Source organism: Mastigoproctus giganteus, chromosome 7 (genome assembly GCF_048544385.1).
Source record: "Mastigoproctus giganteus isolate SK-2022 chromosome 7, ASM4854438v1, whole genome shotgun sequence".
Taxonomy (NCBI): Eukaryota; Metazoa; Arthropoda; class Arachnida; order Uropygi; family Thelyphonidae; genus Mastigoproctus; species Mastigoproctus giganteus.
In genome coordinates, this window is record NC_143581.1 from 207,693,730 (window position 1) to 207,720,705 (window position 26,976).

Below are 26,976 nucleotides of genomic sequence, written 5' to 3' on the forward strand. Positions count from 1 at the left end.
AATGATATTGATGAAGGTATATCAGGCTTAATGTCGACGTTTGCAGATGATACAAAGGTTGGCAGGGTCGTTAATGACAGTAATGGCAGTCTGCTACTGCAACAGGATCTAGATAATTTGGGCAGATGGGCTAAGAAGTGGCAACTGAAGTTTAACCATTACAAATGCAAAGTACTGCATATGGGTAGAAGTAACCCCAGAGAAACGTACCAACTGTGTGGTACTACACTTAAGGTGGTAGAAAATGAAAAAGACCTGGGAGTAATTGTGCAGTCAGATATGAAGTTTTCTGAGCAATGCAGACAGGCTGCCAGGGCAGGTCATGGGGTTTTGTCAATGATATATAGGAATTTTGCTAGCAGGGAAAAGAAGGTGATTATCCCTCTGTATAAGGCAATGGTAAGGCCACGCCTTGAGTACTGCGTACAGGTCTGGAGGCTTCATTTTAGGAAGGATGTATATTTTGCTTGAGTGTGTACAGAGAAGGGCAACAAGATTGGTGAGGGGAATGAAGGGATCCTCCTACCAAGAGAGGCTTAAGTTCTGCAAATTGCAGTGGCTGGAGACTAGGCACCTGCGCGGTGATCTGATTGAGGTCTATAAGGCCTTGAATGGGTTCAACACGCTGAATTCTGATGGGATCCTTCCACTTGTTCAGATTACGAACCTAAGGGGGCATAAATTCAAATTAAGAAAAGACAGATGTAGAATAGATGTGCGGAAATTTGCCTTTAGAAAGCGAATAGTTGATTGCTGGAACAAACTTCCATCTGTCTTTGTGGAAGTTGATAGGTTGAATAAATTTAAGGAGGAACTGGACAGGCATTTGGAGGGAATGGTGTGATTTTTTTTTTTTTTTTTTTGGCTGATGCTACATAAGCTCATACACATGCTTTCTTGAATCACATGCCATTACTACTACTACTACTAGTATAAGGCAATGGTCAGGTTGAGTACTGTATACAGATCTGGAGGCCTCATTTTAGGAAGGATGTAGAGTTGCTATTACGAGTATAGAGAAGGGCAACAAGATTGGTGAGAGTAACAGAGGGGTGTGCTTAAGAAGAAAGGCTTGAATTCTGGAAATTGTAGCATCTGGAGGCTATGCACCTGCGAGGTGACCCGATCGAGTTGTGTTAGGCCTTGAATCGTTTGAGGCTCAATGCTGACGGGATACTTCCGCTTGCCCAGATTAAGAACCTGAGGGGGCATAAATTCAAATCGAGGAAAGACAGTTGTAGAATAGATGTTCTGAAGTTTGCCTTTAGCCAGCGGGTAGTTATTGCTGGAACAGACTTCCATCTGTTGTCGTGAAAGTTGATAGCTTAAATAAATTTACAGCTGAACAAGACAAACATTTGGAGTGACCGGGTGGATGAAATGGGAAGGTTTTTTTTTTTTTTTTTTGGCTGATGCAGTATAAGCTTGCTTTCTTGCATCATATACCTCTGCTAATGCTAATGCTAAATATAACGTGTCCTACAGAAACACACACTAATGCTAATGCTAAATAGAACGTATCTTACAGAAACACCCACTAATGCTAAATAGAACGTGTCTTATAGAAACACATATAAACAGGTATGTATATAAACATGTATACCAGGGTCCTGACCGGAATATCATCATTCTTCCCTTTCTACTTCTGACTCTTGTTTTCTCTCTCTCTCAGGGTAATCCAGAAATTTTTTTATGGCTGATGCAGTATAAGCCTCAGTCTTCCTTGCACCATATAGCTAATAATAATAATAATAATAATAATAATAATATGCATAATCTGTATTTTTTTATGAATGACAATATATTTAACCAATACCCCTAAAACCCTAAACGCTCTAGATGGCAGCTCTGTATGCCGCAGGTGAAACAGCGAAATAATTGAATGAGGAAGGTCTTGAACTTTAACTGAATATTTTCCTCGCCTTTGATCCTTATTTCCAAAATAAATAAATAGCCCATGATACTATCAAATAATATTTGATCTCAAGAACAAATTATATAACACTACACTAAAAAATATTAAAAAGAAAACATCCGCAATAGCTATATGACATTATTCTAAAATGTAATGAATTGAATTACTGAATCGGAAAGCAATATTACTAAAAATATTGTCTAACTAAATATTTTTGTAATATTATTGTTAAACAAGAGTAGAAGTTCATGATGGGATTGTACAAAAAAAAAAAAAAAAATCGATATAATACTTAAATTATAGTAAAAGCTAATTATGAATGTTGCTTACTTACGACTCATTATAATCCTTCCCGTATGGAATATTTTTACAGCTTCAATGCTGAATTTATACAAAATTTTAAGAAATTTAGTGCAAATGGCACCAAAAACAGGCGTTCTGCGACTGCTTCTGTAGTAACCACGCTGTTGCTATGAGCAACTGTGTACAACTCTCGAAAATTCTCAAAGCCCATGACAGATTGCGTTATCTTTTTTTCAAGAAGCCTCGTGGTTGTCTATTGTAAAGTGTTGATGTTAATTTTGTGAACTGAGTCTGGATTAAGGTGTGTGATCGAAGTTCTAGTTTTTTGAACTGGTGAACAAGAAATCATGCCAGGGAACGATCCTGAAAGATTTGATGGTATGTTGTTGGCAATGGCCCAACAACATGAAGGAGGAATACAAGAGGTATTTTGTGCTGTACTTGTAATCATGATTATTTAGTAGCAGTAGTTGAAGAGCGATTTACCTAACATTGTTAAACAAAAGGAACAGAAGTTATAAAGAGTTATTATTATTATTAATCATAGTTACTTATTATTACGCAGTACCTAGACTGGTCACGTTACATTAATGGGTCGAGGTGCATCTTATTGTCACAAAGGTGTTCACATTACTGTACTTTCAATCAATGGTTCATTGCATGAGATTGGATCGCAAAACATTAGTTAAAATTTTTTTTTTTTTTTTCCTTTCCATTTCCCAAAGTATAAAAAATTATTTTTTGCTGGTTTTATGTTAGTATTAGTATTGGGCGAAGAAGAATACTCATGTTAAAATAAAAAATAAATAAATAAACAACAAGGACACTTATCTTGTTAAATTGGTGTATTTATTTCATCTGAGTATATATCCTGACCCCGTACAAGCTGTTCTTTTTCTGTACTACAAATTATAAATTCTACTAAATGATTGTGCAAGGTTCATGGGGTAGAATTTGTGTGGTCTGTGCTTGTTAACAGGAGAGATTGTTTCTGCAGGGATGGGATACACAAATAGAAAGGGTGCAAGAATATTTACTGATGCTCTTGAGGCAGTGTTAGGTGGGTTGAAAAACTGCTAGCTTGAGGGATTCACAGACTAATAGATTAATGGTAGGCAGAGGTGAAAGTGATTCTTGCACTGCTTCTATGGGAATGAGCAGCAGCCCGGAAAGCAAGGTAATGAGGATTTCAAGGGATACTGGGAGTCAACATGGAACAAGTAAATACATGGGTTGTGTTAGGGTAATTAAGCGTAAGAATAGGTGCATGTATGCTAGGAGTGTAGTAAATAAATTTGATGAATTTGAAGTGTTGGTGAAGACATTAAGAAAACTAAGTTGAGAGTAGGAGGGTGTTATTGGCCTAATGACTCTAATCAGTACAATGAACAACTGCACAGGAAAATAGTGGGCCAATAAATCATATTATCTTATAATGGGGGATTTTAACTTTCCAGATATAGACTGAACTTGTGGGTTGGTGACTCACACACTAGCAAGACTTTTGTGGATTTATTGGATGATTGTTTTGTACATCAGCATGTTAACAACTTTAATAGTTGTCAACAATAAGTTCAAGGCAAACATTTGGATGGGTTAAATGGGAGCAAAGCAAATGGATGGGTTAAATGGGAGGGTTTTTTTTTTTTTTGGCTGATGCTATATAAGCTTGCTTCCTTGCATTGTATGCCTCTGCTAATGCTAGTGATCCCCATTTTCTTAAACTAACTGGACATGAATTTCATTAAGATAATCTGGATGAGAGAAAGTAAAAAAAAGGGGAGAAAGGGGAAACTCATCAGAAACATCTGTAGTGGCAGTAAGTAGAATATATTGGTAGTAAGCCCATTGTAAACTGAGAATACCAGATCCTTTCTTTAGTACAGGCTTTTGCTATTGTTATTTTTCTTTGACATTAAAGTGACAGAAAACTATCAATTCTTGGGTATTGGAAAATGAAAAGGACCTGGGGTACATGTGCAGTCAGATATGAAGTTTTCTGAGCAGTGCAAAAAGGTTGCAAGAGTAGCTCATAGTGTCTTTTCAATGATATACAGAAATTTTGCTAGTTGGGAAAAGGTGATTATCCCTTTGTATAAGGCAGTGATCAAGCCATTCCTTGAGTACTGCATACAGATCTGGAGGGCTCTTTTTAGAAAGGATGTAGAGTTGCTTGAGCGAGTACAAAGAAGGGCAACAAGATTAGTGAGGGGAACGAAGGGGTCCTCTTACCAAGAAAGGCTTAAGTTCTGCAAATTGCAGCATCTGGAGACTAGGTGCCTGTGAGGTGTATAAGGCCTTGAATGGATTGAGCAAGCTCAGTGCTAATGGAATTCTTCCTTTTGCTCAGATTACTCACCTGAGTGGGCATAAATTCAAGTTGAGGAAAGACAATTGTAGAATAGATGTGCAGAAATTTACTTTTAGCCATCATGTGGTTGATAGTTGAAACAAACTTCCATCTGTTGTAACAACTTAAATAAGTTTAAGGCAGAACTAGAGAAACATATGGAGTGAATGGATGGGTGAAATGGGAAGCGGTTTTTTTTTTTTTTTTTTTTGGCTGATGCTATATAAGCTTGTTTCTTGCATCATGTGCTCTACTAATGCTAATTCTTATTAAAAGTGTCATTTTGCTATTGCATCTGTTATCTTTGAATGGAAACAATAGCCAGACCTCTAGTTTTTATTCTATCAGTAAATGAGACATACTGGACTTTCATTAAGGGTTCAAATTTTTTATTGTTAATTTTACCTGATATTAAAGTGGTAATTTTGGTAAGAGTTCTGAAAATGCTCTAAAACTAAAACTAACCCCCCCCCTTCTTAGAATTCAAAGCAAAAGCTTTCATTTTTGACAAAACGTATCATTTCTTTTTGAACATTTAGCTGGAATGAAAGATTCACAGCTGTCAATTATATTTAGTGAAAGCCAATGAGAGCAAACATCAGCTACGCCACACAGCCAGTTGTGCAAGATCTACAGTAAGAGTAGTGATGCAGTGGTAAAAAAAATTGCACAACTTTTCATATCTGAATACAGTCCACAAAATATCTCCCTATATGTTATGAAATCAAATAACTTCATATAAACAATATGAAATCATACTATATTGGTATTCCAGTAAAATCTTGGCAAATGCCAAAGAAAATACTGGTATATACTGCTTCTCTGTTATACCAAGTTGAGAGTAGGAATGTATTATAGGCCTTATGACTCTGATGAGTACAACGAACAACTGTACAGAAAAATAGTGGGCCAGTCTAATTATCAGTGATTCTTCATGCATTAAGAATCTGCAGATAACGGGAACTGCTAGGTAGCAGTGATCACAGTCTGCTGATATGGGATTTACTTAAAGATGACTACTCTAGAAGGAAGGAGATGAATCAGATTGGTCCACTTGGCATCAGCAGTTTGATTGTTGATGAACCTGCTGAGGTAGCTGCCAAACTGAATGAGTGTTATAATGGGGGATCAGATTGTGTTATAATGGGGGATTTCAACTTCCCAGATATAGACTGGAACTTGTGGGTTGATCACTCACACACTAGCAAGACTTTTGTGGATATACTGGATGATTGTTTTCTACAGCAACATGTTCGAGAGGCAACCAGATGGAGTAATACTCTTGATCTGATTATCGGCAGTGATTCTTCATGCATTAAGAATCTGCAGATAACGGAACTGCTAGGTGGCATTGATCACAGTCTACTGATATGGGATTTACTTAAAGATGACTACAGTGGTTTCAGAGATTTTTTAAATTCTATACAATGGGACCAGCTGATGATGTTACCAACAGCAAATTCTAAAGTCACAAAAGACATTAGGTAAGCAAAGGCAGATTATGAGACATCTTTTCTTTGCTTATGTAAACTCTAGAAGGAAGGGGATGAATCAGATTGGTCCACTTGGCATCAGCAGTTTGATTGTTGATGAACCTGCTGAGGTAGATGCCAAACTGAATGAGTATTTTGCATCTACATTCATACACGAGGAAGTCTGTAGGGAAGTGGAGACCAGAAGCTTATCAAACTCTGGCAGGGAGCTAAGTGATTTTGTAATAACTGAGAGCAAAGTGGAGAAAAAATTGTTGAAATTGAACATACGAAAGGCACCTGGGGTGGATGGGATCTATCCACCCCAGGAAAAGGAAACAGCAAAGGAAGTAAGCAAACCCTTAGCCATAATTATGAAAGCTTCCTTGGACTTGAGGAGGTGCCCATGGACTGCAGATATGCAAATGTGTCCCGAATTCACAAAGGGGGGATCAAATGGTGACACAAGTAATTACAAACCTGTTAGTTTAACTTCTATTCCAGGGAAAATAATGGAGTCACTGATTAAAGAAGTAATGCAGGATCATCTAGACCAGGGGTTCAAAACTTTTTAGACATGCAGAGTCCCACATCAGAAAGAAAAAACATTCTGCAGCCTTAATAAAAAAAAAAATCCACTAAAAATAGAATATGTGGTCAATATTTATATGAAAATTAGCAATAAATCCACTAATAAGCTTTTATTTTAATGTTAAAAGAGTATGAAATCCTTGAAAAATGAGGTGTTTTGGTTCCAGGTCAAATGTACCAACAATGCGCACCCTCTTCATGTATATAACGTGCACGTTGACAGTCCAAGGTCACTCAGAAAAGGCCAAATTTACTTTTGTGCACAGTTATTTTGATTCAGTTTTATAGTTTTAGAAAAAAAATATTAATTCTAAAATTTTCTTGCGGAGCCACAGGTAACTGTGGTGAAGCCCAAGGGCGATGCAGAGCATAGTTTCAAAAATGCTGATCTAGACAAGACTGCAGTTATAGTTCAGACACCGCATGAGTTTGTTAAGGGAAGTTTTGTCTGACAAATTTGATTGGATATATGATGTAGTCACAAAGGAACTGGATGCAAAAAATAATTTTGATATCCTATACTTGGATTTTAGGAAAGCTTTTGATACTGTTGCACATGGAAGACTACTGTACAAATTGGAGTAGTATGGCATTAAGGGCAAGTTGCTACAATGGATAAAATGATGGTTGAGTGGGAGAAGACAGAGTGGTAATTAACGGATACTGCTCTTCGTGGACTAATGTTATTAGTGGAGTCCCCCAGGGGACTCCACTAATAACATTAAAAACCTAATAACTCCACTAATAACATTCGGTGTTGGGACCATTGTAGTTTTCTGTACTTATCAATGATATTGATGAAGGTGTATCAGTATTATTATCTAAGTTTGCAGATAATACGAAGGTTGGCAGGGTTGTTAATGACAATAATGGTAGTACACTACTGCAAAAGGATCTGTAAATGTAAAGTACCATATGGGTAGCAGTAACCACAGAGTAATGTACCAACTGGGTTTTACTATACTCACGGTGTTGTGGAGAAAGAAAAAGACCTGGAGGTAATTTGTGCAGTCAGATATGAAGTTCTCTGAGCAGTGCAGATGGGCTGCCAAAGCAGTTCATGGAGTCTTGTCAATGATATATTGAATTTTGCTAGCAGAGACAAGGAGGTGATTATCCTCTTGTATAAGGCAATGGTCAGGCCACACCTTGAGTAGTGCATATAGGTCTGGAGGCCTCCTTTTAGGAAGGATGTAGAGCTGCTGGAATGAGTACAGAGAAGGGCAACAAGTTTGATGAATGGAACAAATTGTTGCTGTTACCAAGAAAGGCTTAAGTTCTGCAAATTGCAGTGTCTGGAGACTAGGCAGCTGTGAAGTGGTCTAATTGAGGTGTATAAGGCCTTGAATGGTTTGAGAAAGCTGACTGCTGATGGGATTCTTCCTCTTGCTCAGATTACTCACCTGAGGGGACATAAATTCAAATTGAGGAAAGACAATTGTTGAATAGATGTGCAGAAATTTGTCTTTAGTCAGCATGCATATTGGAACAAACTTCTTTTTTTTTTTTTTTTTATGAAAACCCCAAACACAAGAGGTATTAGAACCTATAGTACTTAGTACTGTGCTTGGGTTGGAGGTTGAGAAGACGAAAGAAGATATTTGTTGACATTAGACTGTCTGTTGTAGTGCAGGTCAACAACTTAAATAAGTTCAAGGCAGAAATATGGAATGAATGGATGGGTGAAATGGGAAGAGTTTTTTTTTTTTTTATTGGCTGATAATGTATAAGCTTGCTTTTTTGCATCATATGCCTCTACTAATGCTAATACTGTAGGGTTTCCTGGGGTGGGCTCTGAACCGCATTATAAGACAACTGCGCTATAATGATGTCTACAATTTTTATCTAATTCCTTGATTTTCTAAATGTCTATGAATCCTTTTAATATTATTCTATTAAGCACAACAATTGTAGCTTTGTAATCAGTATTTTTTAGCAACTGAAAAATAAGCCCATGTGAAATGAAGTGAAAAGATAGGTAGATTGCTCGACATGAATTTGTTATTTATGGTATATGCACTACTGCATTTACATTGTGTGCGAATGCATGCCGGTTGCCAGGAAAGTGACTGATAAAACAATTGAAATGTTTAATACTTACATATGAACATACAAAATTTTCAAAAATCCTTTATTTTCACGAAAAGCATGTTGCAATAAGTTAACATAAAAAAAATTCAAGCAATTTATTTTATCACTTCTTTAAAAGTGTAATTTTTTTGTTGTTTTTACAGGAGAATCTTTTTTATAGGATTCTCCCATAAAAAACAATTGTTTTAAAAACAATTTCAAATTCTTTATTTACTCTTCCTGCTGTGCATCTAACCACCTGATCCCAGTCTCTAAGCCTTGTAGTGCTTCCTGATCTGTGGAAACATTGACATCTTTCTCTAGGTCTTCATTTCCACATTACTTCCCTCCATATCCTTTTTTTGTTGGTGACGCTTTCAACAATGCTTTCATCTATTAATAAGTGACACGCTATTTCTTCTTTGTCAACCCGTTGATCGATCATATTCTTTCTGAATTCCTGCTCTCGAGGATATCTCTAACTGCCTGTAAATCACAATGTATGGCAATTTGTTCACTGTTTTGCTCTTTATCGATCACAGTTTGATTCTCTCCATTAACTATTCTCAGAAAATTGCATTTTCTCAAAGCATTCAATTGCATTCAATTCAACTCAGTTTTGAATTGAATATTTTGAAATTCTCTCCTAAACAAGACCAATTTTTTATGCCACTTCCTTGTAAGTCAACAGCTTTAGAAAATTGGGAACATCATGATCTGAGGACAGCAAAGTTAAAAGTAGCTCATGTCTGTAGTTTATTTTACCTTAAAATTATACATGATTTCTTGATCAAGGTGTTGGATTAATTCTGTGGTATTTTTTGGTAAATACATAGCCCTAATCTTTCCATCTTTGGATATGACTCAGCAGGTGACTTTAGTTAGCTAAAATCAGTAATGCTTTCAGTTTGAGGCAATTTTTTTTCCAAATGTAGTTGCACTGAAGTTACAAATGTTTCATGGAACTAGGTCTAATATAAATTAGTAATCATCCATGCTTTCATTCTGCTCACATATTCTATTAGGGAGGTGTTTTTAGTTGATGTATTTAAAGCATCACAGATTCTCACTTTTCCCGATCCTCACAGGTGGCAGCTTATGAATTCCTGTTTTATTCAAGCAAACTAATAGTGACACAGTCCTTACTTAAGTCCAAAAATTTTGTTTGTAACACTATAAAACAGTGTGGACTCATCACAATTGTATAGTTGCTCTTCACAGTAGCCTTTACACGTCAATTTTAAGTCATTAAGAAATTGTTTAGCAATATCAGCATCTGATGATTTTGCTTCAATACTAGTTGTTATCTCCCCAGTACTATGACATTTCTGCCAAAGCCATTGGCAGAGAATTCACCATCAAGTTTAAGTACTAAAAAAATTAATTTCTCCTCTTGCATCTTTAGAATGGGACCTAACAGTGAACACCCTAAACTGCATTTCTGAATGAACCATGTATATAAACAACCATGCACTGCCTCATTTTTACAGGGTCTTGATTTCTTCCTTTCCAGTCCCAGGGTTTTGTCTAACTTATCCAAGAAGAAACATAGTCTTCCTTCTTCTGCAATCCATCCCCATATTGCTCCCTCCAGAATACCCAGCTCCTGTGTTATTTGTGCTTTCAAGGTGCTACCTTTTACTCTTTCAATTACAGTTTTTCCTTGTTGGTGTAAGACTTCTTTTATTAGTGTTTGCCATTACCCATGAAATCAATTGTAATTTATTATGAATGATGGTTATGTATGTCTGTAAAGCTTGCAAAAATTCTAAAAATTCACCAATACACACTGTATAATCACAAACAAGACAACAGGCACAGGTTGTCTTTTTTGTGACTGATTGGATTGCCTTTTTCCATTTGCAGTGATAACCGTTACAAAAGCAATAGACACTCAATACTAACTGCAGTGGCTAAAACAGTATAACGGTTAGTGACTTTGAAGAAGATTAGCAAGTCCTGCCACTCAAGGAAAGTGTAAGATAGGAGAAGATATCATCACATGAAAAAAAACTCAAAACAAGTAGGAATTGCTTTGTTCAATAAACATAATTTTTGCTTCTTAACTTGGTGAGAGTATATGGCCCTGGGATTTCTGAGAAACTTAGCTTTTTCCCTCCCTTGCCAAGACTGGATTATTGAGTGGGGAAGCTGCCTGCAGCAAAAGGTTTGCAGAAGCAACATTACTGTTTTTCTCAATTTCTTTCAACAGCAAGGTGAGGCAGAAAGACCCATAGTATATCGAATCCACATTATAAACAACATTATAATCGGGGGTGCAATGTAGTATAAATGGACCGGCGGAATTACTTAACAAGTACAGGTCACTATTGAAAAAAAGCCGTGAATTAGGGTTGAATTTGAAAGTGTCTGCAATTCGGCCCTGGAAGGATTGTGCAAGGCTCAAGGGGTAGAATATTTTTCAGCCTGGTCTGTACTTGTTAACAGGAGAGACTGTTTCTACAGGGATGGGATACACTTAAATAGAAAGGGTGCAAGAATGTTTGCTGATGCTATCGAGGCAGTGTTAGGTGGGTCAGAAACTGCTGGATTGGGGGGATACAAGGACTAATAGATTAACAGTAGCCACAGGCAGAGGTGAAAGTGATTCTTGCACTGCTTCTATTGGAATGAGCCGCAGCCTGGAAAATAAGATGCAGGATATTTCAGAGACTGCTGGGAATCATTGGGGTACAAATAAACACATAGGTTGTGTTAGGGTAGCTAAGAAAAAGAGCAGGTGCATGTATACTTGCGTGTACACCAATGCTAGGAGTTTAGTAAATAAATTTGATGAATTTGAGGTATTGCTCAAAACATCAAAGGCAGATATTGTGGGGATTTCAGAGACATGGTGTCACACAGATATAAGGAATGCAGAACTGGAGTTTGGGGAGTACAATGTCTACAGAAAGGATAGACAGGATAGGAAGGGAGGAGGGGTTATGCTATTAGTTAAGAAATACATAAAATCCAAGGAAGTGAAGCCAGTCGACATTGCTCTGACAGTGCAGTGTCGAGTCAGTTTGGTGTGACATAAGCATTGGGAGATCAAAATTGAGAGTAGGAGTGTGCTATAGGCCTAATGACTCTGATGAGTATAATAAGAAACTGTATGGGGAAATAGTGGGCCAGTAAATCAGAGAGTCTTATAATGGGGGATTTTAATTTCCCAGATATTGACTGGAATTTGGGGGCTGGTCACTCACACACTAGCAAAGCTTTTGTGGATTTATTGGATGGTTGTTTTCTACATCAGCATGTTCAGGAGGCAACTAGAGGGAGTAATACTCTTGATTTGATTATCAGTAGTGATTCTTCATGCATCAAGAATCTGCAGGTAAATGAACCACTAGGTGGCAGTGATCAAGTGTGCTGAAGTGGGATTTACTCAAAGAGGTAACTACCATTAGGGGTAAAGGGAAGGGTTATTGCTTTCGTAAAGGCAACTACGATGGACTGAGACAGTATTTAAATTCTATACATTGGGACCAACTGATGTTACCAACAGCAAATTCAAAATGGGAAGCATTCAAAGAACTTATCTTGGAAGCTACTAGGCTTTACATACCAACTAAGAAATACTGTTCAAGGTTTAGGCCTAAGTGGATGTCAGATGAACTAATGAGACATATGGCAGAGAAGAAAAATGCATGGGATACATACAAATTAACACGTGACACAGAAGCCTATGATAGATACAAGTTGATCTGTAACCAAGTTACAAAGGAAGTTAGGCAGGCGAAGGCAGATTACGAGAAATCTTTGGCAAGGGATGCAAAGAAAAACAGCAAAGAGTTCTTTACTTATGTAAACTCTAGAAGGAAGGGGATGAATCAGATTGGTCCACTTGATATCGATGGGTCAACTGTTGATGATCCTGCTCGGGTCGCTAACAAACTAAATGAATATTTTGCATCGACATTCACACATGAGGAGTTATTCAGCAAGGGGAATGCCAGAGGTGTATTCAACTCTGGCAGTAAGCCAGATAATCTTGTAATAACTGAGAGTAAATTGGAGGAGAAATTGTTGAAGATAAATACAAGAAAGGCACCTGGGGTGGGTGGGATCTATCCAGTCATATTAAAGGAGGCAGCAAAGGAAGTAAGCAGACCCTTAGCCATAATTATGAGAGCTTCCTTGGACTCAGGGGAAGTACCCATGGACTGGAGATGTGCAAATGTGACCCCAATTCACAAAGGAGGATCAAAGGGCAACACAAGTAATTATAGACCTGTTAGTTTAACTTCTGTTCCTGGAAAATTAATGGAGGCACTGGTTAAAGAAGCACTGCAGGATCATCTAGACAAGACTTCAGTTATAGCTCAGACACAGCATGGTTTTGTTAAGGGGAAGTCTTGCCTGACCAATTTGATGGGATACTATGATGCAGTCACAAAAGAACTGGATGCAGGGAATAACTTGGATATTATATACTTGGATCTTAGAAAGGCTTTTGATACTGTTGCACATGGAAGACTGCTGCACAAATTGGAGCAGTGTGGCATTGGAGGTAAATTGCTGCTATGGATAAAGGGGCGGTTGAGGGGGAGAAGACAGATAGTGGTAATCAATGGATACTGCTCATCGTGGACTAATGTTATTAGTAGAGTCCCTCAGGGTTCAGTATTGGGTCCATTATTGTTTTCTGTATTTATAAATGATATTGATGATGGTATATCAAGCTTAATGTCCAAGTTTGCAGACGATACGAAGGTTGGCAGGGTTGTCAAGGACACTACTGACACTATGCTACTGCAACAGTATCTGAAAAGTTTGAGCAGATGGGCTGAGAGGTGGCAAATGAAGTTTAACATTGACAAATGTAAAGTACTACACATGGGAAACAGCAACCCCAGAGCAACGTATCAACTCTGTGGTACTACACTGACAGTGGTAGAGAATGAAAGGGACCTGGGGGTTGTTGTGCAGGCAGATATGAAGTTTTCTGAGCAGTGCCGATAGGCTGCAAGAGTAGCTCATGGTGTATTGTCGATGATATATAGGAATTTTTCTAGCAGGGATAAGGAGGTGATTATTCCCTTGTATAAGGCAATGGTCAGACCGCACCTAGAGTGCTGTATACAGGTCTGGTGGCCTCATTTCAAGAAGGATGTAGAGATGCTGGAACGAGTACAGAGAAGGGCAACAAGATTAGTGAATGGAACAAAGGGGTGCTCATATGAAGAAAGGCTTAAGTTTTGCAAATTACAGTGTCTGCAGACTAGGCACCGGCGAGGTGATCTGATAGAGGTGTATAAAGCCTTGAATGGTTTGAGCATGCTCAATGCTGATGGGATTCTTCCTCTTGCTCAGAATAATCACCTGAGAGGGCATAAATTCAAATTGAGGAAAGACAGATGTAGGATAGACGTGAGGAAATTTGCCTTTAGCCAGCGGGTGGTTGGTTGCTGGAATAGACTTCCATCCCTTGTCGTGGAAGTTGATAGCCTAAATAAGTTTAAGGCTCAGCTGGACAGGTATTTTGAACAAACAGAGGGGTGAAGTGGAAGTGGTTATTTTTTATTTATTTATTTATTTTATTTTATTTTATTTTATTTATTATTATGTTTTTTTTTATTTTTTTTTTTTTTGGCTGATGCTGCATAAGCCATAAGCTTGCTTTCTTGCATCAAATGCCTCTACTAATGCTAATGCTAAGGCATTTTCATTATTTTCAATGTCAACAACTTTCTTGTTGCCATTTTACACTATGCCCAATCTGTTCTTGTTATTTAACTATTCAAATAATTAGAAAAATCAGCAAATGCTCCTATATATATATATATATATTACTGATACTGAAAAAGCTATTAATTTCTAAATTTGATATTCCTATAAATGTGCATATATCACCAGCTAGTAACGGGGATATAACTGATACTACCATGTTGGACCAAGATAAGAACATGAATCTATGCGTATTAAATAAGCCAAAATAGATTAATCAAAATTTTTATATACTTACATATTAAGCTAAAATATACATTAAAAAAATTACCATCTTTGCACATTGATAGGTATTTTTGAGCATTCACAATTAAGCTTATGTAATGCTGGTATAAGGTATATAGAAACATAGTCCCCTATCCAGGTTTAATACACTTCAGTGCTCCTCAATTTTCTCTATGGCCTACAGGTGGAAGTTTCAGCTCTCAATTTCCCTGCTGCATTACCACCAAGGAGCAGAGTTAGATGATTCTTAGCCACCATAAAGCCTGGTATTGGGGTTTCTTCTTTAGCATTGTACATAACATAAGCCAGTTTAATCAATATTTGCTCCATCAAATAACAGTTCAATGAATTTAGGACAAAGGCTTCATGGTACATGAATGCAAACTAAATTGCAAAGTGCATCAATCTCATGAGCAGCAGCCTGGAAAACAAGATGCAGGGTATTTCAGAAATGGCTGGGAGTCATTGTGGGACAAGTAAACGTGGGTTGTGTTAGGGTAACTAAGAATAGGAACAGGTGCATGTATACTTTCATATACACCAATGCTAGGAGTTTGGTAAATAAATTTGATGAATTTGAGGTATTGCTAAAACATCAAAAGTAGATATTGTTGGGATATCAGAGACATGGTGTCACACAGATATAAGGAATGCAGAACTGGAATTTGAGGAGTACAATGTGTACAGGAAGGATAGACAGGATAGGAAGGAAGGAGGGGGTTATGCTATTCGTTAAAAAACACATAAAAGTCAAGGAAGTGAAGCCAGTCGACATTACTGAACAGTGCAGTGTCGAGTCAGTTTGGTGTGACTTAAGCATTGGGAGATCAAAATTGAGAGTAGGAGTGTGTTATAGGCCTAATGACTCTGATGAGTATAATAAGAAACTGTACAGGCAAATAGAGTGTGCCAGTAAATAAGAGAGTCTTATAATGGGGGATTTTAATTTCCCAGATATTGACTGGAATTTGTGGGTTGGTCACTCACACACTAGCAAGGCTTTTGTGGATTTATTGGACAATTGTTTTCTACATCAGCATGTTTGGGAGGTAACTACAGTGAGTAATACTCTTGATCTGATTATCAGTAGTGATTCTTCATGCATTAAGAATCTGCAGATAAAAGAACCACTGGTTTTTTTTTTTTTTTTTTATGTAAACCCCAAACACAAGAGGTATTAGAACCTGTAGTACTTAGTACCGTGCTTGGGTTGGAGGTTGAGAAGATGAAAGATATTTGTTGACATTGGACTTGAACTTCTGTAGACTGTAATTTTCAGGAAATACGTATGAAGGAAGGTTTTTCCAGAAAACTGCAGTTGAATGAATAAACGAAGAAGATGAAAAGTTGGTTCTGTGAGTTTGAAGTTAGACAGTAAATGGATGTTGGCTGGTGGTGGCACGTGTTCGGACTGTTTTGAAAGAGAGAGTGGGAAATATAGAAGCCAATTCGGAAGAACAGTGCCCATGGAAGTATCTGTAGAAGAGGCATACAGAAGAAACAGTACGTCTATGAGACAGCGAGTGGAGAGTTAGAGATGAATCATTAATTAACCTAACTGCCCTCTTCTGAATGGAATCAAGAAGCCTGAGAGAGGTTTTGGGGGCACCACCCCAGATGTGGGAACAATATTCCATGGCAGGGCGGATTTGCGATTTATACAGAGTGAGCAGCTGTTTGGAAGAAAAGAAACGCCGAGAGCGAAAGAGAAAACCAAGTTTTTTAGATGCAGAGGAAGCAATATTTGTAATGTGCTTGTGCCAAGAGAGATTAGAAGTCAGGGTAATCCCCAAAAGAGATATATCATTTTGCCTAGAAATCGGAGTGTCACTAAAGATAAGCATAGGAGCAAAAGAATCCTTTTTGCGAGATATAAGACAAGACTGAGTTTTAGCAGGGTTGAAACCAACTAAGTTGTCTTTGCCCCACTGGAGAATTACCTGAAGATTGGCATTTAAGGAATTGGCAGCAGATTTTGAAGCTGATTGAACTGGACAAGGTTTCTCAAAATGGAAAGTTGAATGCAATGTGCTATCATCGGCAAAACTATGGATAGGATTTCCAGTCAATGGAAGAAGGTCATTGATATTCAAGAGGAAAAGAGTGGGGGAAAGAACTGAACCTTGGGGGACACCGGCATTAGTGGAGAAGTTAGAAGACAGAGAGCCATCTACCATCACCCTCAGTGAGCGATCAGAGAGAAAACTGGTTAACCAATTACTAAAAACAGTTGGCAAACAATAAGATGGAAGCTTGTTTAGAAGACCTTTATGCCAAACACGATCAAAAGCCTTTGAGATGTCAAGAGCAACTACTTGTGTTTCACCGAACCTTTCCATTGAATTAGTCCATAAATGGGTAACATAAGCCAGAATATCACCAGTGGATTGACACTGACGGAATCCATGCTGGCGATCGTTGATCAGACGGAGTGTTTCTAGGTAGTTTAAGAGTTGGTGGTTAATTGATTTCCCCATTACTTTAGAAAGAGTAGAAGGAATTGCAATGGGATGATAATTGGATGGGAGGAATTGGTCACCCTTTTTAGGAACTGGCTGGATATGAGCAAATTTCCAAGCAGAAGGAAAAACACATTTGGAATAAGAAAGTGAAAAAAGAATAGGATTAAGTTCAGGAGCACATGTTTTGAGAACAAGTGGAGAAATACCATAGGGACCTGGAGCTTTCTTAGCATCAAGATTCATCAAAATCCTTCTGACATCCTTTTGACGGAAGCCCACAGGAGGCATTGAATGGAGCGTGTTGGAAATGGTGGGAGGTGTTTTACCAAGATCATTAATACATGAGTTGGAAGAAAAACGGGATGCTAGCAGGTCAGCTTTATCCTTGGCTGAAGTGACAACAGAACCATCTGGTTTGGACAGAGGTGCGAGCAGAAATGGGTAAAAGTTGCGGCCAATAGCTTTAGCAACAGACCAGAATTCTTGGCTACCATTAGGGCAAGAAGCAAGTTTTCTACTCTTAGCCTGTTCAAATTCTAGTTTGGACTAATTAATAACTGCTTTACAACTGTTGCGAGCTTTGGTGTAGGCAGAAAATGAAACTGAAGAATTAGAAACATGCCCATTACGATATCCAACATTCTTCTCTTGAATAGCCTAGCACATTTATTGGAAACCCAAGGTTTAGATAAAGGACGAGATTTTAAAGTGGAGTGTGGGATAAAGGATTCCATTCCTGCAAGAATAATTTCACTGACACGATCTGAGCAGATGTTGACATCAGAAGTTTTGAAACAGTAATCCGACCAAAGAAAAGAAGTCTCACAGGTCATCCCATTTTGCATTCTTGTAATGCCAAACAATACGAGGTTGGGAATAACCGTGAGATAAATGCTCCATTGGAGAAGAGACAATCACCAAGTTGTGATCTGAAGTGCCTAAAGGACCTCTCACTTTGACCGTGTACTTAGAAGGGTTGTTTGTGAGAAAAAGATCAAGCGTGTTGGCTGTGTGATTAGGATTGTCCGGTATACTTGTAGGTAAATGAACAATCTGTGTAAGGTCATTAGTAATTGCAAAAGTCTCAGCATCTCGACCAGCTGGGTCGGTGTGACTAGAAAACGGAAGCCAGCTGGAGTTGTGAACATTAAAATCACCAAGGAAAATTACCTCACTCTTAGGAAAGTTGGACTGGAGAAAGTCAAGTTGCAAAGAGAGGAAGTCAAAGAGCTCCAAGTGATTAGTGGAGTTGAGAGAAAATGGTGAGACAAAAGATGAATTTGACACAATGAGATAGAGAGATTTTAAGCCAGAGAAGATCAAAGAGAGGAGATTCCAAATTGCCAAGTCTCTGACAGGGAATATCAGAATGAACATATGCACAAGTACCACCTTTGAGGCGAAAGGAATCATACAGTGAATAATTTGGGCAACTGAGATGAGCAGTATTTGAATCAACCGATAACTGAGATTCTATCAGAAAAAGTACATGGGGTTTGGCAGACTGCAAGTGGAAATGGACATCGTTGAGATTAGAATTGAGACCACAGATATTTGTGAAATGAATTAGAAAGTGCTTGGGAGGTTTAGATCTTTTCGCAGATAAGCTTGCTCTATCTGTCGTTGTGGAAGTTGATAGGTTAAATAAATTTAAGGAGGAACTGGACAGGCATTTGGAGGGAATGGTGTGATTTTAGAGGAAAAGACCAAACCCTCCAGCACATGACAGCACGACGAAACAAATGGCTTTCAATCCCCCTTTTATGGCAGTGAGGGAATCAGAGTTGGAAGCAGAGGGTGATAAGAATCTCTGGGTACGACCAGGCTGCCATGCACGGAAACTGAACTTGGCCTGTTACAACGCAAGATCACTCATCGGTGAAGACAGGATATTAGAGCTGGAAAAGGAATTAGAAAATGTGAATTGGAATATCATCAGTTTGGCTGAAACAAGAAGAAGAAATGAATCACTTATAAGTTTATCAAGTGGAAATCTGCTCTACACCAATGGAAACAGAGAAAGCAATGAAGGTGGAGTTGGGTTTCTGGTCCATAAAGATTTAAAAAACAACATTTTGGAATTCAAAAGTACATCACCAAGGGTGTCAAGACTAATACTCAAGATTTCTAAGAGGTACAAGCTAAAGGTTATAATGAGTTATGCACCGAAATTGAGTCTTCTAGATGAGCAGAAAACCCACTATACTATTATTATGGGGAACTTCAGTGCTAAGGTTGGAAAAAGACAAAACAGTGCAGAAAGGGGAACTATAGGAAATTTTGGAATTGGTGAAAGGAATGAAAGAGGCGAAAGACTTGTGGAATTTGCAGAATCTCAAGGATTGTCAGTAATGAACACTTTTTTCAAGAAAAGGGTGAACAGAAAGTGGACATGGAAGAGTCCAAATGGATTAACAACTAATGAAATCGACTTCATCCTCACTAACAGAAGATATATTGTGAATGAATAGACACCTCCGTAGCCAGGTGGGTAGGAGCAGCAATGCGTAGCACACGCTTCTCGAACCGGGGTTCGAGCCCATCACCACCAAATAGGGAGGATGCGGAAAGGTCAGGGAATGACCATCGCATATCCCGCAGCAATATGGCCTTAGTTGCTAATGCTCCTAGAAGCCACATAACTAACTAATATTGTGAATGATGTTACCGTCCTGAATAAGGTAAATGTTGGAAGTGATCACAGAATGGTAAGATGTACACTTGATATAGATGTAAGAAAAGAAAGGAAAAAACTCGAGTAAATAATACAAAGGTCTTTGAGATAACAGAAGAGGAGAAAAAGAAGTATGTACTGGAACTTAAAAAAAGTTTGAGCTTCTGCAGACTGCTCAGGACCAAGATATCAATGAGGAATATTACAACTTTCTGAAAGTGATAAAGCCCAAGAAACCTATAGGGAAAAAGAAATCCAAAGAAGAAAAAATTAGTCAAGAAACACTTGTCATGATGAACCAAAGACGACAAATGAAGAGCAAGAAAAACACTGACAGGGAGAAAATTGAGTATACTGAGTTATGCAAAGCCATTAGAAAGAGACTCAGAGAGGATATAAGAAGATTTAACACAATAAAAGTAGAAAAGGCATTAAGGGAAAACAAAGGATTTAAATCAGCAGCCATGAGCAGTAATACAGAAAGACAAACGATACTGAAACTGAAGAATAGCGATGGTGTACTTACAAACAACAGAGAAGGCATAATTCAAATAGCAGAAGACTACTATAGAGAATTATACAAGGAGTGAGGGAATGATGCCAGCAGTGAGGAAGATGGATTGCAAATTAGCAACACATACGATATACCCAATATTCTTCCTGATGAGGTAGAACATGCATTGAAGAAAATGAAGAATCAGAAAGCCCTGGGGGAAGATGAAGTTACCGTAGAGTTGTTAAAATTGGGAGAAAAGACATAACACAAAAACTGGCAAGGCTCTTCACAAAGTGCATTAGAAAAGGTGTGATGCCTAAGCAGTGGAATAATGCAATCATAGTTTTGCTGCATAAGAAAGGAGATAAATCAGAAATTGGAAATTATAGACCAATTGGCTTGTTATCCCACATCTACAAGTTGTTCACAAGGGTCATTACTAACAGATTAGAAAGAATACTTGATGAGAATCAACCGAAAGAGCAAGTTGGCTTTAGGACAGGATTCTCAACTATAGATCACCTTCACGTAATATCACAGCTAATGGAGAAAGCAAATGAATATAAAACACCATTATGCCTGGCATTTGTGGATTATGAAAAGGGATTTGACTCCATACAGCATAAGGCAATGTTTCGGGCACTGGAAAGACAAGGCATAGATACCCCACATATTATGATTTTGAAGAAAATATATGAGAACACTACCTTCTCTATTAGACTAGACAAAGACAGTAGCAAATTTAAAATTGGAAAGGAGTTTGACAAGCAGACACTATCTCTGAAGTTGTTTACTGCTGCCCTTTAGGAAGCTTTCAGAAGATTGACTCCTTTCTGCGACCAGTCTAATGTGAATGGAGAGTACCTAAACCATTTACAATTTGCAGATGACATTGTGGTCATAAGCCATGATCCCAAAGAATTAGAGAAAAATCTTAATCGGTTATGCACAGTTAGTAAGGATTTTGGACTAAAGATGAATATGGCTAAAACAAAAGTAATGATGAACAAGTATGCCACAGAAAGGGAAATAATGATTGAAGGACTGTAATTGAAAAGGTGGAGTCATATACTTATCTGGGACAAGTTATTAGCTGTAATAATGATAAATGGCTGGAAATCAAGAGAAGAATAAATTTTGGATGGATAGCATTCAGGAAATATAGTCACATACTGAAGACCAATATCCCAGTTTGTCTGAAACGTAAAATAATGAACCAATGTATACTCCCCACCATGACTTATGTAAGTGAAACTTGGGCACTCACCAAAAGAATGGAAGAGAAGCTGAGAACTACACAGCGAAGAATGGAACAAATTATATTGGGAATCAGACTGTTAGATAAGAAGAGAAACACATGGATTAGGCAGCAAACTCAAGTAAAGGACATTCTTATCAAAACTAAAGAACTAAAATGGTCTTGGGCAGGACACATAGCTCGAAGACATGATGACAGATGGACTAAGAAAATAACAGAATGGTACCTAAGAGGAGCTAGAAGAAAACCTGGAAGACAAAGGCGGAGATGGATAGATGAAATACATGAGTTTGTGGGTAGTAAATGGATGCCGAGCTCAAAACAGAAGGAACTGGAAAGTTGCTGGAGAGGCCTTCATCCTGCAGTGGATTGAAAATGGCTGATGATGAATATCTGACAATTACTAAATAATGTATAATTAAAATTTTTAGTTGACTGATAAGTTAGGCAAAAGATATATTTATAAATTATGCATACTGAAATTGATCAAGTTGTACAGCATAACAGCAGGGGTTGTCCCAAATAGGAGCTATAGCCACCCCCCCCCCCTTTATGATCAAAATATGGATTTTTTTTTACTGCCAAATGATGATTAAAGCTTAATAATTCCCTGAGCACTGCTACAGTCCCCATGCGATTAATCTCTTTTTTATTTTAAAAAAAGTCCTATTTAGTTGGATCCTTATGTGTTATGATTTAATAAGCCTTTTAGAAATATAATTTTCTTTCTGTTCAGCAACTCTATACTGATTTTTTTATTTATTTTTTTACAGCTTCTTGATACAATTTTTAGCTTTCTGGCAAGGAAGACAGATTTTTTTGTTGGAGGTGGACCAGGAGCTGCAAAAAATGTAATGTATGATTATTGTCAAACTTGAATTTTCAGTATTGAATGAAATACTATAAATAAATGATATTTAAAATTAAAATGAAAACAGTTATGTAGTATCATTAAATGTAAGGTGAAACTTTTATTTGGACATTTTATATGAAATTTTATATATATATATTGTATATGAAAAGAGATCTTTTGGAGATTTTTTTGGACAATTGGCTACTTTTTACATAGTGTACAAAGTTCATATGATTTATAATTTGTCTGTTCAACTGTGTGTTTTCACCGGCCAGTTTGCATATTATAGAGGTTATATATGAAATTAGTTATATATGGAACTGAAAACCAAGAATAACTCACCAGAGAAAAGCCTTACTCCCTTTGCCCGAGATTATCTGACTACAGTTAAAATTCTTAGGATGCCTTTAAGAATTTCTTCAGTCTAATGGAATTTAAACCATATCTCCCCAAATGAGTAACAACTATACTTGTTACTCATTTGGAGAGATATGGTTTGAATAGATACTGATTGTGTACTATTATAAGGGACTCTGTATTTGGAATCTCTCAAATATTTAACATATCTAAAATATACTTACCTGTTTCTGTTAAAATATTCCTATAAAACAAAATTTGTGCACTTTACTGCATTTGGTTTTGATTATGGAGATCTTTCTGTTCCTACTGAAGACCAAGGTTAAGTATTCAGCCTTTAGGCTTTGCCCTATATTCAACTTGGGGCAAATACCATTATCCATGATTCTGCCCAAGTTGCTAATATCTTTTTAAAGTGTATAGCATCACTTGAAAGGGCAAATCTGCTGTACACTTAAAAATGAAATACTACCAGGACAGCTGTTTCTTTGCTTACTGGCTTCTCATCAGCTGTCAGGCGATCTCTATTAGCAACCACAAATTTAAACAGATACACCAACCTTTTAAAACTGATTTAATAGTAAAATAAAATAAAATAAAATGATGCAAAAGACTGTAAAATAATATTTACAAAAATTGATTATTTACAAAAAACTAGTTTACAACCAAAATAAAATTAAATAAGTTAAAATGCATTAAAATATAATTTTAAAAGCGATAAAAACACTATTGAAGCTTTCAGAGGTGTCTGCCTCCTTCCTCAGCAATAATGAAACTTAAGCGACACATCCTTAAATACCAGGTTCACGGCACACGTGGATGACCAGGCGCATACTCGGTATTCCTTTCACATGTACCAGAACCGGAAGTGGTCTGGGGACTCTGGCAAAAACCACCGCCTCAAAAAGGGGGTGAAGCCTAACTCCCCTGTCTCTGTTCATGCTATTGTTGCTAGAGGATCCAATCCACAGACCTTCCAGCCACTTGCGGTCCCAGAATCTATACGCCCGGTCAAGGATGACAGCGTTGTCGGGGGAGATCTGGTGTTGTTTTTCCCAATAGTGCTTGGCAATGGTGGATTTATTGAGCTCTGCGGTCCGTATCGCTCTTGAATGTTCCCCAGGAAAATGAATAGCAAAACAGCATTAAAACGTTTCCCACGCTCAGTAAAATTTTCTTGCACGCTAATTTAATTGCAGTACAGTCACTTGTTGCATAGTTCCCAGATCAACATTTTAAAAAATGATCAAGTATATTGCTTGAAATATTTGCATTATATGCATTTATCCGAAGTCTAGTCAACACTCAGTACAGTATTAGACATTGTGCGTAACAGACAGTTTACTTGAACATTGTATCGTAATTAATGCAACCAATGTAGTTACATTTTAGAAGAGTTAATTATGGCCGACAAGAATGAAAAAGCAACATCTGAGCGCAGTACGAAGACTATAAATGTAAGAAAAAGACTGAATTTGAAAATTAAATTAGACGTTTAAGGCTAATCGATTCCCGTCAACGACAAGCAGATGTGTGCCATAATTTAGGACTTGCAAGTTTAACTGTAAGAACAATTATAAAAAAATAAAGAATTAATTTTAGCAGCGGGAAAGATAGCTGTTCCACTGCAAGCAACTAGGGCTAGGCCGGCTATTAAGATCGAAATGAAAAAGACTTAAACTAATTTTATTAAAGATGTCCAATACAAAATTCAGTTAAATTAAATATTATGAAGAGAGAGAGAGAGAGAGAGAGAGAGATTAGAGCCAATATGATGATCTGAAGAAAACTCACCTAAAAAAAAAAAAAAAATGTGGAACCATTTAAAACTGGAAAGGGCTGTTATTTGTTATTTGGTTTTTTTTAGGAGCATTAGCAACTAAGGCCATATTGCTCCGGGGATGTGCGGTGGTCATTCCCTGACCTTTCCGCATCCTCCGTATTTGGTGGTGACGGGCTCGAACCCCTGTCTAATCAAGAAGCGTGTGCTACACACTGGTGCTCCTTCCCACCTGGCTACGGAGGCGCCATCTGGAAAGGGCTGGTTGAATAGATTTAAAATCTAGGGAGAAGCCACAAGTGCAGATCAAGGAGCCGAAACTTTCAAAAAAGAATTTGTTAAAATTATTGAAGAGGGGTATTGTGTGTTATACTTCTCAACAAATTTATAACATAGATGAACCAGGACTTTTGTGGAAACGAATGCCTAAAAGAAGTTTCGTATTGAAAGAAGCAAAAAACAAGCCAGGTTTCAAAGCGGCGAAGGATCGGGTGACTTTATTGTTGGGTGGTAACGCTGTGGGGGATTTAAAATTAATACCCCTTTTAGTTTATTTAGAAGAGGGCCAAAGTTCAACCCAAAATTGACACATTTTTCATGATTAAATTCATCAGTTAAATTAAATTCATGATTTTAATTGGAATTTTAAGTTTAATTTTTATACGTAAATAGTTACCACATAATTATATACGTATGTAATGCAGAATATTTTATATATACAAATATTTGAATATTAAATATTTTGACCGACATTTGTGCATCTTTTCACTACCGTTTATTATTGATTAGGAAATATCCTATTGCACCGACCGCAACTTACAAATACATATGTTACCTTGTGGGAATGCGGAGCTCACTTAGCGCGGATTCACTTAGCGCTCTGTTTTTCCGGAATGAATTATCAGCATTAAGCAGGGGTCACCTGTAGGGTGAAAACATAAGAGTGGCATTAAAAGTGAACAATTTTGAATTATTTCTTGCTGATAAATAGTTTTAAAAAGGTAGCACTTGGGTAGAGTGGCCTTTTGGAGGGTTAATAAATATTTTGCTTTTAATTTCACGAGATACCACTCGTTATTTTAGAAGTTCACTGCAAGCTGTCATTGTAAACTTTTAATAATGGGGTGCACCAAGCAGCATGGGCAACCACGTGCACTGTGAAATGGCAAGTGCATGAGACAACTCAATTATATGGGAATTTTTCACATATCCACATATAGTAAAGATTATGTTTATCAGATATTTAATACACAAGCTGTTTACTCACTAAACAGCTTGTGTATTAAATTGGTTTGAAGACTAATCAGAAACTTTGGGATTTCTTTCTTTTTCAATACATATAGCAAACTAATTTCTGGGTATAAAATTGTATAGATGTGGCCATATTTATTTCTGAATTGGTAAATTGTTTCCTTTTGTAGTTGCTTTTGAGTAAATTTCAAAAATATGAGGATGTAGCACAAGCTGAACAAGCAAAAAAGGACTCTGAGCGAGAGGCTTCTGAAAAACGTCGCCAAGAAAGAGTAGCTGCACGTAAAGCAAAAGAAGAAAGTAAAATGGAAGAAGAACCCAGGGTAAAGGAACTGACTGATGAAGAGGCTGAAAAATTGAAGATGGAATTAGATAAAGTAAGTAATTATAGTAATCTCTGTTTTAACTCTTGTCAGTTTAATCTCCCACCTTGTAGTGCATTATTCACACCATTCTCTATCTTGGATATCTTTGCTTCTAACAATAACATATCTTTGTTTATTATATTACTTCCCATCCTCTTTTTATGAAGTCTTCCTCATGGTTGCAAATCCCTTTAATTTTCTTATCTACATCTTCTCTGATCTTTTCCTTCTTAAGTCATACTCTGCACAAGAGAGCTGTTTAAGATGTTATCCCACTTAGGAAGAAAATAGCACTTGGGATATGGGTATATCCTAACAAAGAAAAAGTTAGCGAGTCATTGATTGCTGGAACAAGTTGCCATTGCATGTAGTTGAGGCTGACATTTTGAATAAATTCAAAAGTCAGCTGGATAGTTGACCTTTGAATTTATTCAAAGGTCAGTTATTCAGTTACCTATGGGAGGAGGGAAGCATATAATTTGTGTTTTCTTTTTTTTTTGCCAGTGCAGCAAAAGCCTGTGGCTTCCTTGCACTATATGGCGAATACTATTACTGTTACTATCGTTCAGATACCTGATGGCAATACATGTTGTTTTGAAGCAGTATACAGGGGTAATTCAAATATTGATCAGAATTTTTTTTATAAAATTTTGTTGACACTAAATCTCCAATAAAATACAAACTAGCATAGGAAAAAATAAGTATCCTAAAACAAACATTGTTACTGCACAAGATATTCTGTCTTGTTCTTTATTGAAAACTTTTGCCATTTTTCTGATACTGGCCTTCCTTTTTCAAAGAAATTTTGTGGTCATTGTTTG

General features: G+C 37.3%; 1 protein-coding gene across 1 annotated transcript in view; it reads left to right on the forward strand.

The window, feature by feature from the left end:
* The first annotated feature begins 2,368 nt into the window (after window positions 1-2,368).
* The window catches only part of nudC (nuclear distribution C, dynein complex regulator), a 54,400-nt gene continuing 29,792 nt past the window's right edge, over window positions 2,369-26,976 (forward strand). Inside the window, exons 1-3 of the mRNA XM_090377392.1 lie at window positions 2,369-2,643; window positions 22,323-22,400; window positions 25,961-26,167. Of these exons, the coding sequence (XP_090233518.1) occupies window positions 2,566-2,643; window positions 22,323-22,400; window positions 25,961-26,167 (363 nt within the window). The 5' untranslated portion in view covers window positions 2,369-2,565. The remainder of the gene's footprint in view (window positions 2,644-22,322; window positions 22,401-25,960; window positions 26,168-26,976) is intronic.